Source organism: Colias eurytheme, chromosome 13 (assembly GCF_061535395.1).
Source record: "Colias eurytheme isolate Ceu_HAF_F1 chromosome 13, ilColEury1 Martin Lab GWU primary, whole genome shotgun sequence".
NCBI lineage: Eukaryota > Metazoa > Arthropoda > Insecta > Lepidoptera > Pieridae > Colias > Colias eurytheme.
The window spans coordinates 9,642,342-9,662,389 of record NC_142992.1 but is presented as its reverse complement, the minus strand read 5'-3'; the positions used below and the strand labels follow the sequence as shown (position 1 = coordinate 9,662,389).

General features: G+C 32.4%; 1 protein-coding gene across 4 annotated transcripts in view; it reads right to left on the bottom strand.

The window, feature by feature from the left end:
* LOC149903622 (uncharacterized) overlaps window positions 1-15,064 on the bottom strand; it is a 36,807-nt gene extending 21,743 nt beyond the window's left edge. For all 4 annotated transcript variants that reach the window (XR_016457376.1, XM_090108396.1, XM_090108399.1 and 1 more), the window contains exons 1-4: window positions 14,907-15,064; window positions 4,261-4,329; window positions 2,674-3,374; window positions 1,518-1,599 (exon numbers count right to left, since the gene is read on the bottom strand). Coding sequence is in view for 3 of the 4 variants with exons in the window: in XM_090108396.1 (XP_089964522.1) it covers window positions 1,518-1,599; window positions 2,674-2,808 (217 nt within the window). In the remaining variant the exon portion in view is untranslated. The remainder of the gene's footprint in view (window positions 1-1,517; window positions 1,600-2,673; window positions 3,375-4,260; window positions 4,330-14,906) is intronic.
* Between the last annotated feature and the right edge of the window lie 4,984 nt (window positions 15,065-20,048).

Below are 20,048 nucleotides of genomic sequence, written 5' to 3'. Positions count from 1 at the left end.
TACTATGAAATAGAGCTATCTTTACTACCTATATATATATTGTATATCAACAAAACTCTATTTCTTCTAAGGCTATTATTACAGATTATCTAACTTAGATAATCTTCTTATATTTATTATATAGGTACGTTTTTAATTAAGAAATAATAAACCAGATAAATAATTCAAAGTTTCTTTAATTAGGCCTCACTCTCTAGCACTTAGAAGATATCGAATGGACAGCACAACTATCTAGAAACCGAATATATAAGTGACTTATTTAGAAAATATGCACAACTCTAATTTACTGCAATCTAGAATATTCTCAAATTAGTTTCGGATTAACTAGCTCTTAGCCGTGCGTGTGCAGGCGTCTCGGTCAAATGCACAACTTTCTTATAGATTTACAGCTAACTATTGCTAGAGAATGATAACCAAAATCTATTTTCTAAGCCTGTGATGAAGAGGCCTGTGCATTCTTCTAATTAAGTAAAGTTGTATTATTTTAAGTGTATTAAGTGTAGAGCGCAAGAGCTGTTTTTTGCTTGAAGCTTTTTAAAGAACGGAATGAAAATTTGGACATCTTTTCTGACTTTAGTCATGTCAAAATTTAGATAATTGAGGTTATCTTTTATCCTCCAACAAATTCATTGAAAACTCTTTCATCTACATATTGTAATAGAATTAAATTTGTGACTCTAGCTTTTTAGCTTAGGAAAAGAGATGCAAGAGATTCTTATATGAATAGTTTTTTAGCTTACGAAAAGAGATGCAAGAGATTACTTATATGAAAAATATTTATAGGTAGTTTCCATACACTAAAATGTGGACTACAAATTAATTTTATGCACTATTTATCGCCTTTTTCTAATTTTTAGTTCCATATTTCTACACCGCCTAGATGCTCCAGGAACATCCAGCTAAGATCTGGCATATCATATTATGTTTACAAACCTGTCGCATCTGCAGTTTCTGTAACGGGGGGAACTACCGGCGGTGGGGAAACCGACGCGACAGTCACGGGGGACACTTGGCTCACCGGGCTAGGCACAGGCACCGCTTGTTTCACTATGACCCGCGACATTATCCACAATTCACATTGAAACTATCGGGCGTCACAAATGTCGCCCGCCGCAACAAACATCAGACTGTCGACTCGTTCCAAATATGAAGTTTTGTTTATTTTTAATTTTGGCGCCAATTGCTCGTGGTGACGCTCATCAGCCAGCATTTCCTATACCGTTTATCGATATATGGGATCGCGAATATCGATTTTTTTGTGAATACTTCATAACATAGCTAATTATAATAGTAATTTCCTAGTTATACTAAATAGCATACAAAACATCAGTAGGAGAATATAGAATAATATTTTAGAAGTGAAACTTTAGGCCCATTGAGAGTAAACTTTTAAGGTCGCGTCATGACAATACCGTCACGTCATCAAATAAGGCGACGATTTTGGTATCTTTGAATCTTGCTAAATAAGTTTCACTTCTGACACGTGAGCTCGGCACACACGTTCTTTTTTTAGTTACCTGGTGGTCTATAGATTTCCAGAGTAGGTTTTCCTTTTGCGTTTGTTAAGATCATGCTCCGCCGTTTCCCATTATTCGGAAACTGTGGAAAGAGATTTTGTTTTTATTGAATATCGAATTCTGAATGTAGGTAAGTATATAAAAAAAATACCGCCCAATAATTTTCACAAAATCACAATAAAAAAAAATATTTTCTAAACTATAACATGGAAACAACAATTATTATTATATCAAAACATTAGATCGCTATAATTGGGCCATCCACAGGGGCCATCTGAAAAAGTGAATTAAATTTCCCGCCAACATTAAATCTTGATGAACTGTCACGATTTATTTCCAAGCTATGCACAAGACTACGCATATCTAACATCATCGACGAATATAAAACAGAAATGAGTAAGTTCAACCAAAATATTTACTCTGTTATTCGTGTGATATTTCATATAAAAATTAGTAACATCAGCAGATGCAAGTGACTCAAAACTTTATGATAGAGCGAAGAGACATCTCTACATGACTATACCCACTTATTTGCTATTAGAGTGTACATACGATTTATTACATTCATTTTCATATCATTTACTTTTAAAGAGAAAGCTAATCTATCATGTTTATGTTAAGAATCTTATCGAGGTGTCTGATTATTTTGTTTAGGTATCTAGGAAAATAAATTAGGTATTCTGACAAATTTATTCGCAAAGCAACAAGACTATGAAATACGAAGGTCCTGTTCACAGTTATCCCAATACATATTGACCTACAGATTTATCTTATTAATTTGGTCAAATATTTCATAACGACAGAGGCCATCGAGTCTTATAAAAGGGACGTAGGCGTAGAATTGTGCAGTATCATATCACCCACGTCTAGATTACAATGCCAATAGACATTTGAATATTCTATGACCTAACTTTTACTTTTCGTCTTGTTTAATTACGTTTTAATTTGGTTTTTACAAGCTCTAGTCAGAAGTTGGGCTTTGACAAATATTAAATAACCATTTTATAAATCGGCCATAAAGTCCATTTATTTCGGTAATATAATCTATTGAAATCGATTTGAATCGAATTAGAACAATCAATAAATGATAAACTAAAAATAATTTAGTAATTTCAGTATAATTCGTAATTGAATCGAATATAAAATCTATATTTACCTGGTTATGATGCATATTGTGATGCGATTGTGGCCGTACGAAACTCCGCTCCCGCATGATAACTCCCGGGGAGGCGAAGTCCTGCACCCGGTAGCTCCTCTGCAGCTCCCCGCCAACACCCATTTGTGTCTGCATTTTTAATCCTGGCAGAATGCCGCTGATCCTTTGCCTCAATTCTTGGCGCGTATTTTCAAATTTACGCGCGAAATGGACGGTTTACACTCTTTGGTAGTTACAGATAAGATATTTTTTTAATAAGAACCACGCATTTTTTTATTATTTTTTGTTTTAAATAGATTAATTTAAATAAATACACTAGATGAATGACTAGTATTATAGTTATAATGTCGTAATTTTAAGGTTAATAATTTATGCAATATTTACACTCTGTAAACACTAACTAGTATGTAATATACAGATTAAAAATGCGGATTAGTTTAACCTTTTTTAAAGATTATAGAAAAAAATATTTAAGAGACGTGACGTCACGTTAGAGATCTTTTCTCCTTAAAAATAAAACCCCTCCTGTGGCCACAAAGGGGGGTTTGTTCGAGAAATTTCGTTTTAACGATTTTTAAGAGCGGTGCAGGATAACTTGGTGCCTGACAGTCACAGAGCGATATATTTCGAGGGGCAAAGTCCAAGAGGTACAACGCCTGTCTCGAATCGTTTCGTTATAAGGGATCTTCGATACCCCTGATCTGAAACAAACAAAAGAACTTTAAAAATGTACTGTAACCCCTAAAATTGCCTACGAATCATTATTTTGGCATATAATTTACGTATTTAATGTATTTTCACAGCCGAGCAATTTGGTAATCACAGTGGCTCGTAATGATACCTCTCGACTCTCGTGGTCGAACTTACATAACAACAAAAGCACGTAAAAAGCGGTCATCTAATTGTTGTTTTTGTCCCACACCGTAGAGCCAGTCGATAACCTTAAGCGAGTTACTGTTATGTAGTGATGAGTCAGAATTACTGGCATTTTTATATTCCTTCAGGAATCAATTTCGATAATAAGACCAATAATTATTATTAGTGGAACAAATGTTATGTCAAGTCTATACTCTATACATTTTTAGAGGTATGGAATATAGAGAAAATCTAAAATAAAATATACAAGTAGGTAGTAATATAATTAGGCTATGTCTGCAGTTTTGTTTAAAAGTAAGCTTATGAACTAATCGAGATTCGAGTCCATAATAATAAATCTCTGTGCCAAATTCCATTCAGATTCATTTATGCATATTGCATACTGACCTAATTGAATTACCTACATCCTTCCATTCATTTAGACTTTCTGATTAGGTACCTATTTTTAGGTAATACAGAACTCAGTTCTGGAGGATCAAGTGATATTTCTGATCAAATAATTTGAGTCTTTTCTCTATTTTATAAAAGAGCAATCGAATTTATTCTTCAAAGAACGGTTTAATGTGTCCAAGGGACACCCGACGAAAAAGTATCAGTCAATGTCTATGGCTCTAACGATTTTAAAAATTATTTTAGCATTAAGCTTCTTTTTTATTTTGGGTCAATCCGAGTGAAGCCACTGGCTCCAGTAATAAATAAAATATAGTTTACCGCTCTCTCGTTGTGCGGGTCTGTCGCTCACTGCACTCGAGACTCGTTCACTTTACTCGTATTGGTTCACTGGAACAAAAGGTTTCTTTAGTATAGAGTATACAAATTACAGTTGTAATTATATTACAATGTTCACGGAAGCCAATGCTTCTAGTTTTTCTTTTAATGTTTGTTTGCTTGGACTCTACTTCGAATGAGTTGTTGCAACTTTGCAAGTGACTTTTCATATCATTTTTCACACATTCCACAAGTGTTCTTGTCGATTATTTTTAACTGTATCATATTATATCTAAACTATGCATCATCGAAAAAAACTATATATTTAAACGGTAGTACCTACATATAACATACCTACTAGAGGTCCGGCTTCGCCCGTGGTACATATTTCGCAATAAAAGGTAGCCATGTCCTTTCTCGGGTATGAAAATATCTCCATACCAAACTACATGCAAATTGGTTCAGTAGTTTAGGCGTGATTGAGTAACAGACAGACAGACAAAGTTACTTTCGCATTTATAATATTAGTATGGATGAACATACTTTATAAGATGCTCCTATTCCGCGATTACAGTAATAAAAAGACAAATTTGCAATTTGTCATTAACTTTTAACATTAAAAATGTGATCAATGACCCCAAAGCAAGGATAATCCTGTGTTATTCAAGTCGAATACCAAAAAAAAAATTCTACTTGTGTTATTAATTATTATTCGTGTCAGTTCACTATGGTGTCACTTTACCAAAATTGCATGCAAACAAACATGCATGAAATATTTTAAATATGGCACAAATGAGTGCAAAGTAAAAGTGCTTATCTGATTTTAGGCAAATTTACGTCAATGTCAATGAATTAGATGCAATCTTATCTCAGAAAAGATAAAAATTATAATATAAATTATTAATTGCTTTAAACATGTCAGATCTCATAATTATGTTCAAAATCCGGGTTTTTTCATGTGAGAATTTAATGTACGTAACTTCAAAAAGTTATAAAAGAATTTTCATGTAAAAATACATGAGATTTGTTATATTATATGTATTTTGTTGGACCTTTAAGTTGGACCCATGTTAGACCATTGTAAATATTTCGCAGTATGAAGATATAGAACAGATAATAGAGCATTTACGAAAAAGTGACAGTCGGCTTTCGAAATTTAAAATTATAATTTTATTTCTTAAAATTCTCCAAATATAATACGAGTCATTCTCAATGGACCGAAGAGACTTCGACTAGAAAATGCAGTAGGCGTTGCCGTATGACATCACCATGTTTACCGTGCACGTCTGACACAAGTACACGTAACATGCGACTTTTTGCACACAAAAATAGCCTTTACGTCCAACGACAGTAGTCACAAAGTCATGTGAAACGATATTAATGTACCATGAACATGTTCGCAGTATTATATGCCGTATGTCTCAAGGATAAAGGCTAGTTTACAACGATGCAAGGAGGAATGAAAACCATCTGTGTACATACAAATACCGAGGTTCTAGGTCAGTGGGCACGCTTTGTTTTTCATCATCAATTAAAAATTAAAAAAGAGAAGAATTTGTCTATCATCCCATCGTACTAATTTAATAGTGCTTTTATACAAGCACCTATTATCAAGGTATATCGTGAACGATAAAGAATAAAAACAGATGTAGGAATCAATAATGATGTCACAAAGATCCATATATTTTAAAGCATCGGTTCCATTGAGAAGCAATGAGCAACGATTCCATTTTTTGGTTCATATAAATTTCGATTTTTATCTCTATCATTAATTTATAAAGCATGTATATTTTTATCAAAAATACTCATCACCTATTCAGAATTCCTATCAAATCGTCTGTTTGCTTTACTGACCCAAAATTCATTTTTGTTTTCATTTTTATCTTATCAATCATTCCAATTCACGTATGAATTTTTATGAGCTAAGATTATACACTGGCAGAGGTAATTATGTCAGCGAAATAAATTTAAAATTAGCTATATGTATTAGTAATTCATAAAATAAAAGGAATTGGTGACGTAAACGATAACTGCTATATAAATGTTACACCTTAACTTTTTCAGTGATGTTTAACTCTCACTGATTCGCTTCTTTCCTTGTCCAATAGCTTGAGAATGAAAAGGATAGACTAAATACAAATTACTTTAGTTTTACGAGCATTTTTAGCAGGAAAAATATCGCTATGAGAACATTATGAAAATTTGAAAAGCGCCCGCCCTTGCCGTGAGTAAAAAAAAATCATTCGTTTTCGGTAGTAAATTCCTTTGAAAGCTGTAGGTAGGTATATTATCTGTTTGATTTCCCCATTTAAAAAATGTTTGTTTGAAATTTGAATGTACATATAAATTTAGTTTTAATTGTTAAATTTATAAGTATGTATTGTAATGAGGTTGCAACTTAGTACCTGATACCTATTCGGAAAATTTCAAGGCTACTTGTGTTATCTAAGTGAGGTTTAATTTATTTTATTACAATTTACAGAAACAGTGCTAGTTGCTTTTGAATAAATTATTTAACTTGTAGCGGAACTTGTATACTTATTCAAAAAATAGTAAAACTATTTTCTGAATAAGTAGGTAGCAATACACTCTGGAGATGAGAACATTTTTTAGAGATTTTGATTGCATAAATAAATTTTAAAAAGTTTTATTAAGCTACTAAAATAATTAATAGAATCGTTTTGAAATAAAGTAAAAACAACCAAATAGGTAGATAAAAAATAGAATGTAGTTATATTATTATCATATTTTTCCATTTTCATTTTAATATTTTGTCTGCTGAAATTACGTTATAATATGACCCATTGTGTTTGTCTGCAAATTTAAAAATATATGTAGATACCCGATTGAATAATATAAAGGATTATAAAACAACTATTAAATCATCACACATCTGCCAATATTTTTAACCAAAATAAATAAAGAGGTGCAAACTTAAATCTCAGGCAAGGATTACCAAACACGGTGAGTCACAAACTCGTTTTGCAAAAAAAACTTAAGGATATCGAAAGTGTAATAAATTATGAGAATAAGGTTTGGTTTTGGAGTCAAGTTAATTAAGTAGTTATTTGACCAAGTAATATGTTTTGATCATAATTTGGAGACAAAAAGTCATCTCTAAAATAGATAGGTAAGTTCAGAATAGTTACAATTTAGGTCAATCTATTATCAAGAGCGTGGTAGAGCCAAAGAGAATTAAACTTTTTTTTCAAATTATTATTTTTTTCGTTACAGCGACCCTGAATATAGGCCCGACTGTCAATATATAGACTCACATTGCTAAAACTGATTCTTAAATAAGCATGACCTTGACTACCAACCAATATAACGCGAAATGCATTTGAGCAACTTATTTGATTATTGTCTGGATCCTTGTGAGGCATATATTAGCACATTATGAATAGTTATGACAGGTGCAACGCGCGTCATGGCCGCGAATGCTTCGCGCCTTTTTCGATTCCCGCGCCCGCCTGCGCAACGCCGCCATTTTTAAGGGCGCGTATAAAGTCAAATCACCAATCAACTTTTAGTTGATACGTGTAATATTCAAGACCAAATATAAAAAATAAAATATATGTAAAACTTGATGATATTTTCGATTATATTGTCAGATCAAAAACATAAAATATTGAAATTGACTCGATAGAAAAAATTCACGAAGTTACCTCTAAATTTCACACTTTTACGTTTTTTACTGGACATGGTAATACTTATTATGATTTTTTTTTCATAAACAATTATATTAAAACATTTGCAATATATTTGTCAGAGCATTTTGTGTAATTACTTTTAGTTTTGGTTTAATCACGATAAAACACTTTTGGCGCTTACTATATTTTTAATTACGCAAGAAATCATCTTCCATCGCACGTTCCGGGAGCTAAAAACATAATTCTATTTCATACATCAGACGCTATCGCTCCGTTGAGACGAGTAGACCACGCTAAAATTGCTGCGCCGTGTTTTATAATTACGCCGAATATTGATTTGTTGAAAATGGTAAACAACAAAATGAAAAGACTTAAGAAACGAGAACTAAAGAAGATTCAAATTGAAAAGATAACTAAATGTCGAAGGTAATAATGTATATAATATATAATATAATAGTATTGTTATAATATTAATAAATAATAATTATAATATAAAAAGATAAGTCTTGATTTACCTATTTGAGAAAGTTTAGTTTCTGTAAAATAATTTCCGCGGGCTGAGTATTGACGCGATAGCAGCAGCAACTATAGATAGGTAAATAAAATTCATAGTGGTACCTAATTCTTACAGTCGCGGTGCAATCAATCAAGTCAAGAAAGATTTATATTATTATTATTACTATAGGCAGATCCTATGTTCGCTCCAGTAAATAATAATATCAATAATATGTAAACCGGTTGTGAATAGTACATATATATTATATTTACAATCTGTATTAGATAATCATACATAACATCTATACATAGGTATAACAAATTCGTACGAAAGTCAAAATTGTACTTACATTGAATAGGTATTTTTTTATAATATACATATGTATATGTATATATATAATATATTCATAATCTGTATTACATAGTAATATGTAGTACATATCTATACATAAATATAGTTTTTAGAATTTTTGTATGTGTGTCTGTATGTAGGTATGTCTGGGCTCTAATTTTGGTGCAGATATAGCTTGAGACCTGAGAAAGGTCATAGGATGAGTTTTATCCCGTAAATAAAAAAAACTGTCTGTGTTTGTCTGTTTGTTTGTACACGCTAATCTCCGGAACTACTGGACGGATTTGAATGAAAGTTATTTTGTTGTGTAGGTACTATTATATTATCCGGGAAATATAAAATAATAATTTATTTTGAAAACTGAAACACCTGATGCAGAACCGCAACAGACCACCTAAACTATAGATTCATTTGAGAAAGTTTATCCAGGCGAGTTTGGATACTTATTATTATTTGTGTAAATTCTGTAAATTCGTTTCCGCGAGTTGAGTATTCATGCGACGATATTTATAGATACCTACATTCATAGTGGGTACCTACAATTTACAAAGACACTTTTTATACTTAGTTATGTAGGTACCTAATTCCTACGGTCGCCTTGCAAATGCAATCAATCAAATTGACCCTGTTTGAAAGTAATTTACTAATTTCACAGAACAATTTTAAATTTGGAAAATGTGGACCCTCACTCTCAACCTGTGTCTACTGACTATTGCCACGCAGAAAAAAATACTCCAGAAAGGTACCTGCTAAAGTTACCAGCTCTCGATAAAATAATACCTAAATTTCGAAGAACTTTGTAATATTTTATAAAGGATAATTTTTATTTTTATTTTTAGAATAATTGCTGAGTCGAAAAATGTCGTACAATCTAATAGTCCATTGAATAAAAAGTTCTAGAGTGCGTGAGTTAGTAACGTAAGATGTTTCTTCGGAAACATGTCAAGAGTCCCTAGGTAATAAACATACTAAAACCCCGGGCCACTAGGAGGAGCCCCGGAGTGGGGGGAGGGGGAAAATGGGTCCATTTTTTCATTTTTCGCTTAAATCTCAAAAACGGTACATGTTAGAGAAAAACTTTCAAGGAAAAGTTGAAAGGCCATAAAATTATCTACAAGTTGTACCTGAATCATTTTTTCCTATATCCTACCGTTTCTGAGTTATACGCAGTAAAACATGATTTTGGCTCAAACAATTTCCACATCAATCGATCAAAAAATATTTCTTTCTTCCAAAAAACTCAAAAGTGCTACTTGTGACCGGTACTGATAGATTGCTCTTAATTAGGTCTATAATTGGTAAAATAAACACATTCCTCCATGGAAGCCTTTAGGAGGAATCGATTGTCAAAATATTATATTATGGTAGTTTGAGTTACTGAACTTGATCTTTTTATTTTTTTCTTCCAAAAAACTCATAAGTGCAACTTGTGACCGGTACAGATAGATTGCTCATAATTGGGTCTATCATTGATAAAAATACCAGATTCCACCATGGAGGCCTTTAGGAGGTATTGAATTTTATTAGGGTAGTTACGATACATGAACTTTTTAACTAACTACCCTAATAAAATTCAATTCCCCGTAAACGCCTCCATGGTGGAATCTGGTATTTTTATCAATGATAGACCTAATTATGAGCAATCTATCTGTACCGGTCACAAGTTGCACTTTTGAGCTTTTTGGAAGAAAAAAAATAAAAAGTTCATGTATCGTAACTACCCTGATAAAATTCAATTCCCCGTAAACGCCTCCGTGGTGGAATCTGGTATTTTTAGCAATGATAGACCTAATTATGAGCAATCTATCTGTACCGGTCACAAGTTGCACTTTTGAGTTTTTTGGAAGAAAAAAATAAAAAGATCAAGTTCAGTAACTCAAACTGCCCTAATATAATATTTTGACAATCGATTCCTCCTAAAGGCTTCCATGGAGGAATGTGTTTATTTTACCAATTATAGACCTAATTAAGAGCAATCTATCAGTACTGGTCACAAGTTGCTCATTTGAGTTTTTTGGAAGAAAGAAATATTTTTTGATCGATTGATGTTGAAATTGTTTGAGCCAAAATCATGTTTTACTGCGTATAACTCAGAAACGGTAGGATATAGGAAAAAATGATTCAGGTACAACTTGTAGATAATTTTATGGCCTTTCAACTTTTCCTTGAAAGTTTTTCTCTAACATGTACCGTTTTTGAGATTTAAGCGAAAAATGAAAAAAATGGACCCATTTCCCCCCTCCCCCCACTCCGGGGCTCCTCCTAGTGGCCCGGGGTTTTAGTATGTTTATTACCTAGCGACTCTTGACATGTTTCCGAAGAAACATCTTACGTTACTAACTCACGCACTCTAGACCCCCCTTGGAGGGACTCATTCAATGGACTATAACCAAATTAATCAAAATAAAGTTCTGGAGGAATGTGTGTCGTCGACTGCGTATGTTTATTTAAAAATAGTATCTATACTCGCTATTTCGACAGACTTTTTTTACGGATTCGTGCTCTATACTGTTTCCCTAATATTGTTTTTTTTTTATATATTACATACAGACAGTTTTTACTTTTTTTATTGTTTTATAATATGTATAGATTATCATTAATAATTATATAAACAAATAATAATAAAAAGACATATTACATAATTTGTGATGATTTCAACTTCACTGTTTTATACAATTATTTTAGACAACATACCTACTAACTACCGAAAATACGCGTTGAACGAGCGAAGAATATTGTGTATAATTTAGCGTGCGATGAACTTTACGTACGTTGGATGAGCCGGGTGTATGAGGGTATTGTGAGGGCGCGCGGCATGGCGCGTAATGTGCGGGGCTTAATCGTAGAATTATCTGGCTTTATACGCCCTCTTAATTTATTGAATTATTGGCTATAATTGTAATTATTAGTGCATACAATTAGTAATCGGAAATAAATGAATGTTACATACTTGTTGTTTATGAAGTTAAATTCAATAGTCTTTGAAATAACAAGTTGGTCTAATTTTCAAGCATCGTGGATTACAATTTTCCATCAGTTACCTATTTATTACATATGAAAAGAAAAACTGTAACTACATACTCCAAATCCTGAAGCCAGTCTGCTGTAATACATTTCCGCCTACCGTTTCGTTCTGCTTTGAAAACAGATCATGTACACATTTATTTTCTTTACTAATAATCGTTTTTCAGCAATTTATCAATTTTATTTACCAAACGGCAACCTTTACACTTTACAGCAATATATTTACCTATCTAACAGTTTCAAAAGGCCATTATCACAGTTACCTAGAACTCTCGTAAATTCCACGCAATATTTAACTAAGTAATATATTCATACAATAAGTCGCAAATTTAACTAAATAGTACGTCTTTAAACAATGTAAAATGCAATCGTGAAAGCAATGAGAACGGATGATCGTAGTACTTTAGCCGGTTCGGGGGTGAGTGACCTCACTCAATGGAGTGTTGCGAACCGCTCACCGTCCAACATTGTTCAACAGTTCTCTGAGGAACGTGGTTTAACAGTGTTTTAATATTATCTAGATTTATTTATGCCTATTTTTATATATACATGTATATACGGGGGATTCAGAATATTTTTTGGAAGGTGGAATGATGTTTGGTAGAGCATTTAATTGGTAGAGTACCTATTAAGTTAAAAACAAATCAAGATTAATATTATTTTATTTCTACTTATGTACTGAAAATAAAATATGTTTTCACATTTGTACTGCCAAAATTTGTATTAAATTACATTGTATTATAAATGTAAAACGGTTCAACCTGTGGGTTCAACTCTCTACTAACTCTATATTTTCTGTTTTTAGTGAATTTGCTCTGTCTATAATTATTTAAAGTCTGTGACAAGTTCATTACAACCAACTTTGTAATCATATACACTATGATACCTACTAATAAAAACAAATTATTATTTTTTTCAAATTGCAAATTGCGATACATATAAGTAGTCATTCCTTCAATCAGAAATTGGTTTTAACAACATAAACAGCAAGTTCAAATTTGTCTAATAAGTTTACGAGTTACATATTATTTACTTGGTAACAAAATTAAAAGAGAAAGTTACGCTGAGAATATATGAAGATAGAAATATAAAATTTGCATTAAAATGAATGAATATATCAAAATTAGACAGGTAGAACTGGAAAGTGCAGTGTATTAATAATAAATAACTATATTTTTATTGATGGAATGTGAATTAGTTTTCAGTATCTTCTTCTCAAGTTTTAAAGAAATATGAAGTCGGTTAAAAATGTTAAAGGTTACGACGATTTTATTCTAAATTCAAAGTACATGAAACTATTGTCTATACACAAATTACTGGCTGATAGAGCTATACTACCTCTTTGTAGAGATTGAAAACAAACTTTTTTTTTCCAAAAACTTCGTCCGAAAACAATAATGAAAAATGAAACTACATATTTGCGTCGTCTCCAAAATTATAAATCAACAATTACCACATTGTTCAAGTAACTTATAAGTTGAATGCATGTCACACTGCACACATGTCAACACAACCATTATTTCTCGCAGAATGAAACTTGCGATTTAGTAATAAAAACACCATTTTAAAACGTACCTACATTATTGAAATCTGAACCTAGACGGTTTATAGCACTGACTCACTGCAAAAATATAACTAAAGTATATATTACAATAGTGTGACCGGCCATTCATATGTAGAGCCTTGAGCAATGCGTAATAGGATTAGAATAATGAGTTGTTATAGGTGTTTATTTAATATTACAAGTATTCTTGGATGGTATTTCTACAAGTGTAAGATTCATGTTGAATATTCTTTTTTTTTTCACAGAACTTCTTTTTACTGTCCACAGACAATAATTTAATTTTTTAAAAAGTAGTCATATTTAGAGTAAGACCTTTTTAGAAGGTTGTGCCACGATGAATGCTTGTTGTTTAAAAAATGACAAAAGTTACACGAGTAATAAACACTTAGGTACATACAATTATCTGAATATAGAGTTTTCGTTAGGTAGAGCAACAAATTTAACCTGTTTTTACGATTTATAAAGTTTAAAAGAAACAACAAATTTTATACTTAAAGAATTGAAGAAGATTGAATTAAAATAAAACTAAATTATATTATAAAGGTTCTTTAGACTAAAACGAGATTATGTCGACAAATGCATTGATGCGTGCGACGCGACAAAGCGGTCTGTTTTCGTTAATTTGTTTCAACCTTAATCTTTTTTACTTTATTTATTATATAATTGCGCTACAATTTCAAACGAAACATTATAACTATAAGTAAACTTGGCGCAAATTATTGTAACACCCGGAAGTGACCACCACTTATGGCGGCAATATCGAATAGCGGGAAATTCGAATTTCTTTTTAAATTATTTATCTTTTAAATTCAACCTTGAAGTCTTTACATAAGAAATAGGTTTTATAATAATGATGTCACATTGTTAGCATAATAGCGATGACAAAAACTACCTACGACGACGCACACCACAATCTAACATTACATTTTGTACGCATTTAAAAGGAAGGAATAATATAAACAATCCCGCAGAACTCTATTTTTAAAAATCAGGTTAATATCTATGACTCTATGTTTCCGTATAGAGTTCATTAATACATGAATTAGGTATCATTATTTATTTGGTTAACCGAGAAAGTTATTTTTAATATGTAGTATAATATATTATAAGTAACGTAATATACAGTTGGTACTCCAAGAAGAATAGAGGATTTTCAAGCACGTTGGTAAAAGCCGGGTAACTACCATGCGGGTCGCCAATTCAAAATTATATCAACACTGATTGTAAATTGCAATAAGATTTGATACAACCCATTAATTGGATAACATCATTAACTAGTAATGCGAAGCGCGCTAAAAGAATCGGTATTTAGGCCGACCGTCTGACGGAAGCTAAAGAAAATCTATTTTGTCTAAAGCAATTAGTAGAAACTTGTAGGCGCGGCGCTGCAAGCTGCACTCGCTTTCAACCTGCGGTGAAACTATTGCCCATACGGATTTGAATGAAAACTGTAACTAGGTAGACTGAAAGCGTAAACGCATAACCTCTTGCAGCGACCGAAAATAACACTAATTAAAAATAGATTTAGTGAATATTTGCGTGTTCGTAATAAATATATACTTACCAGAATCGTGCGCGCGCGTGTTATCAATAGTGTTGTGTTCGCGTTATATTTCACTGAAATTTTTATTTAATCGCGAATGTGTCGCTCGCGCAGATTCCGGTCGTATGGCGCCCGCCCGGGCGGATTGCCGACTGGTGCGTCGCGCGCGCACCCCGGTGTTGCTACATCGATCATTCTGATTTCCCTAGTGCTGTTAATACTTACGGATTATCTTAAAGAGCTATAGCTTATTTATGTAGTACCTACTTGGTTCAGATATCTGGATTTTATTGATTCTGGATTGAACATATTGAATCAATATATGTATTATCTATTGCGACGCATGCAGTGCGTCATTCTAAGATATAGAGCGTAATTAATTCATTAAATTCAAGACTATAATGATATGAGATTAATAATACATACAAACATATTAAAATAATTTTGTTGGACTCTATTTGAATATTTTATAAAGTATAAATACTTTAAAGGTTTTCATATTTATCTCCCTAAATGATAAAATATTTTTCTATATAAATAGTTGTCTCTCCTCCTATCTCTCCTTTTTTCCTTCTTCATGCAGTGATTCATAAATGTACCACCACTACGGGATAAAAGTAAGAAACATTGCCTTAATTTTACACTTAGGAATTACGATTACAAAGTTTTATTTGTAACTGTGAAAGAATTAATAAAACCGATTTAGTCGTTTTAGAACATTAAAAAACTTTCCTATTTATAATATAAGTAAAAAAAAACATCATTCGATTGAAATGTAAAAAATTCCAAAATTTTCCTGTCATTTGTGGAAATATTGTAACCTGGCCACACCGAGCCAAACTCTACGTCCGATCAGTCTACACCGGGCGGTATTCATCCGCATCTACTTACCTATCTACAAAAACTCTGTAGGTAGATATTAGCATTCGTTCGGAAACAGCGACTACTCAAGCAGTGAGTCAATGTTTGCTCTATAAAGTCTATATCATGCAATAATATTGCACTAACACTCGTCTTGGGGTTCGCAATGAAATTGGAATTTGGTTAACCTGTTACCACCCTTTTTGCGTTAAGAAATAAAATAAGGTGTGATTTTTACAATCGTTTCGCAGTTGCATTGAGATTTGAGATTACTGTTTTATTTATAAGTGAATGCAGTGCAGTTAAAGCGGTACTTTTGAATTTAAAGATTCAAAGGCGACTGAAAATTATAACTTGAAGTGCGAAATATATTATGCTCCATTACAAAACCCAAATATTTTTAAACGATTTCAGAAAGGAGGTTTGCGATTCGCCTTCTATTTTTTTTTGTTTAAGTTACTCGATTCACTCACTTGAAGACGCTGGATCACATCGATCTGGAAAATAGCTGATTTGAAATAATAAATTTCTCTATATTCATACATCAGTGATTATTCAAATTTTGTAGAGATAGCTACAAGTATTCTGTGGTAGAGTTCAAATTAATAATAATTAGTTTCTAAGAAATGGAAACTATAAGATAGTCTATTATTTATTTATTTTTTATATAGGTTATACTTACTCAGAGACAGTACTGACCGTCATAGAGCAAGTAATATAGGTACGGCCGTAGCTCGCATTGAGGGAAGACTCTAATACATATTCTATAATTAGTAGAGCCGAAAATTATCATGACGCCCTTTGATTGAGGCGTTTTGCATTTAAAAAATAAATTATTAATAATAAGCGACGTATTTTGATGGTTTAACCTTTTTTGAGATTATTCGAAATTGGGATAATAAGTCTATTATTATAACTAATAAAATTTTAATTTCGAACAAACGACTATACTAATATTATAAAGCTGAAGTGTTTGTTTGAACGCGCTAATCTCAGGAACTACTGGTCCGATTTGAAAAATTCTTTCAGTGTTAGATAGCCCATTTATCGAGCTATTGGGATATATATATCATTACGCTAAGACCAACAGGAGCGGAGCCACGCGAGTGAAACCGCGAAGCACAGCTAGAATAAAATAACATGCAATAATGGAACATGATTATACCTACGACTTATATAACTACCTAATTGTAAACCATAATATGTTTTTAAAAACTTCAATTTTTTGTTCAATTATGTTTCATTATTTTGATTGTTCATTTATAGAATTTTGCATAACATTAATACATAATTAAAATATTTCTCAGGAAAAAAATACGAACAATTATTAAAATATGCACAAAAAATTCTCCTTATTAAACATCTAACAAGCTTGTGTTGTGACCGTGTATGTAGGTACGTATTATGTTGGTAGGAATTCTTTTTTTATTGTACTCAAAAATGCTTTAATGTAGGTAATTATGCATGTATATTTTCTTCGAGTTTTTGCTCTATTTCAGGTATCGGTCAATTAGGGAAAGCTGGCATGTTCACAGTACTCACACTTATGCAATTTCACTTACAGTATGTTCAAAAATAAATGCGACTCTAGTTTCATTTTAGACTTGAATTGTAAAATGGGTGCGTTGTAGATATGTATATGCAAATATAATTACTTATGAAAGCTCTCATAATTTACCTGTAAAATTATAATTTAAAAGTAAATCAATTGATGAAGTTAATTATTTATTCTAATAATAATCAATTGGATAAAAGTATTAATAATCATTCAATTATCAAATAATAATTAAATTCCTGACTTTGGTCGAGTAAAGATATCTAAGAAATATTATATTTGTAGTAAGTACGTAATACCTACCAATACGCGCTAACAAATATGTGTTACATGTTTATTGTATAATTTTCACACTATTGGTTTTAAACTCAAACTCAAACATTTATACAATTAGACTTCTTCTAGAAGCACTTTTGAATCGTCATAACAGTTTAACAGTTTTAACATTTACCACCAATTCAGAAAGCAGTATCTATAGAGAAGAAGAAGAATCTATTTTAATCATAATCGTAATCTTCTACTTCACTGTAACTTTCATCGCTCGAAGAACTCGATGTTTCGTTGTCGGAATTTCTTAATGTTATTATAAATGAGTCAGTGTAATTATCTACTTTTGGTTCTAATTGAATATATTTTTCCTCGTGTTCTCGCGTCTTTCTCCAAACGTCACTAAACATATCCAGACTAATAGCATTTGCTTCCTTTCTAAATAATTCTTACACAGTTTTCAAGTTAAAGTTCACATTTTGTGATGCTACTTTCCCTTTAATTATGCCCCATAGTAACTCTATTGGGTTGAGATCTTTGAGGATTGCATCAAGAAGGTAAAAATTGTGTATAGTTTGGCTTATTTTTTTTAATAATGTGATAACTCTGATTATTAATTAGTTATTTGATTTTTGAAAAAAAAAATGCCGATTTTAGTCAAAATTTATATTTTTCTAACAAGATCCTTATCATCCAAATTTCCACCTTGGTGAGAAAAATTGACATTTCTAATGAAAATGAACAAAAAATTAAATGATTTTATTAAATACTGTAAAATAGTCTATAATTCTTCCATTTCCTGTATCACAAAATTCTTCATAGATTTTTAGATATTCGTACTACACCAATTACATCACCCTGTATTTATAAACAATTGCAAAATATGACACATACATAGGCCGGGAGATACTGACACAAAATTTCGGGTCATTTGTAACAGAATGGCGGTTCTACAGAGGTCTTATTACGCAATGACTAAAAGAAAAATGATGGTCAGAACTCAGAACGCTGGTACCGGCGGACTAGTCGCGTGGGCGTTAGTTGAACTCGTCGGATAAATAGCGAAAGTCAAACGATTTACAAATCGTTTGACTTTTCCGCGGTATGGCGACCATTTGGAATCGTCCGAAAAGTATGGCATGGCAATTTTAGTAAATGGCTGCACGACGATGGTTACCTGTGCAAAAGTGAGCTCGGTACAAATGGTTGAATTGTTTTTTTTTAAATCAACGCATTCACGTCGGTATGGCGGACTGTAAGTCACATCGTAACTGTATGGCATGACACTACCGCCTACATCTTTTTTAAGGGCTATCGGTAAATTCTAAAATTTTTGTGTTACAAATCGTTGGACTTTCGCTATTTATCCGACGAGTGTGACTAACGCCCACGCGACTAGTCCGCCGGTACCAGCGTTCTGACCATCATTTTTCTTTTTGTCATTGCGTACTAAGACCCCTCTAGACCGCCATCCTGTTACAAATGGCCCGAAATTTTGTGTCAGTATCTCCCGGCCTAACATGTGCAATGTGTAAATGTGTTGACGTTCCAGCTCTTCTTAATATACCTGTACCAGGTTCAAAATAAAACTTCAACATTTGCTCAAGTATTCTTCATTTCCATAACAAAATATACTTATACATTAAACATATTATTATAGTGTTACGTTTTCTTAATAATTGCTTAGAATTTAAAGAGACACGACAAACTCGCATTGGGACCCTGTAAGTACTATTGCAATTTGTATAAATGAATTAGTAAATTGAAAAGATGAATGTCTATGGAATGAATCTATAATAGACCAGTAATTGTAATAGTTATTTTATCAAATTCTCAAACAATAAGTTTTAGATTTAGGATTTCTAAAGAACTTCTTTATTCCACCTCTCTCTATTTCCTCACTAACCGCTTTCCGCTCAATGATATTATAAATAATATGGTGAAGATAGGTTATTGGTGCTCCAGGCGCATCTCAAAATGAGGCTCATTAATCACATTTTACTTCAATTATCTCTTTTTCGCTCACGATAGTTGAATCATGCCATCTCACTTTGCCGGCTAATCGCGTGTACGACGTACGTGCAAATGTTAGTGTGCCTTTTTTGAAGATCGAATGTTGTTTTGGTAACCTATCATCACCTTTTTACTTATAACATCATTGTTTACCTTTTTAAGCTATTGCATAGCTTCTATCGCGGGCCTTGAGCGCGGGGACCGAATCCAGAAATTCCGTAACGAAAAAACCTCACGCTCCCCACTCCGACGGGCGCGGAGGTGTAGCTTGAAGGCATAGCATGCAATAGCTTTACCGCGGCAGTCCCCGAGTGCCACACGTCTTTTTTTATCTTTTTTTCCATCTTCTATTTCAACTCAATGTTCTTCCATTAATGTAAATAATTAAATATTGTTTCAGAATTTGATTCATTTGTAGAGAGAGCAAGAACGTAATAACTGGTGTCATCATTAAAATACACTAAGCA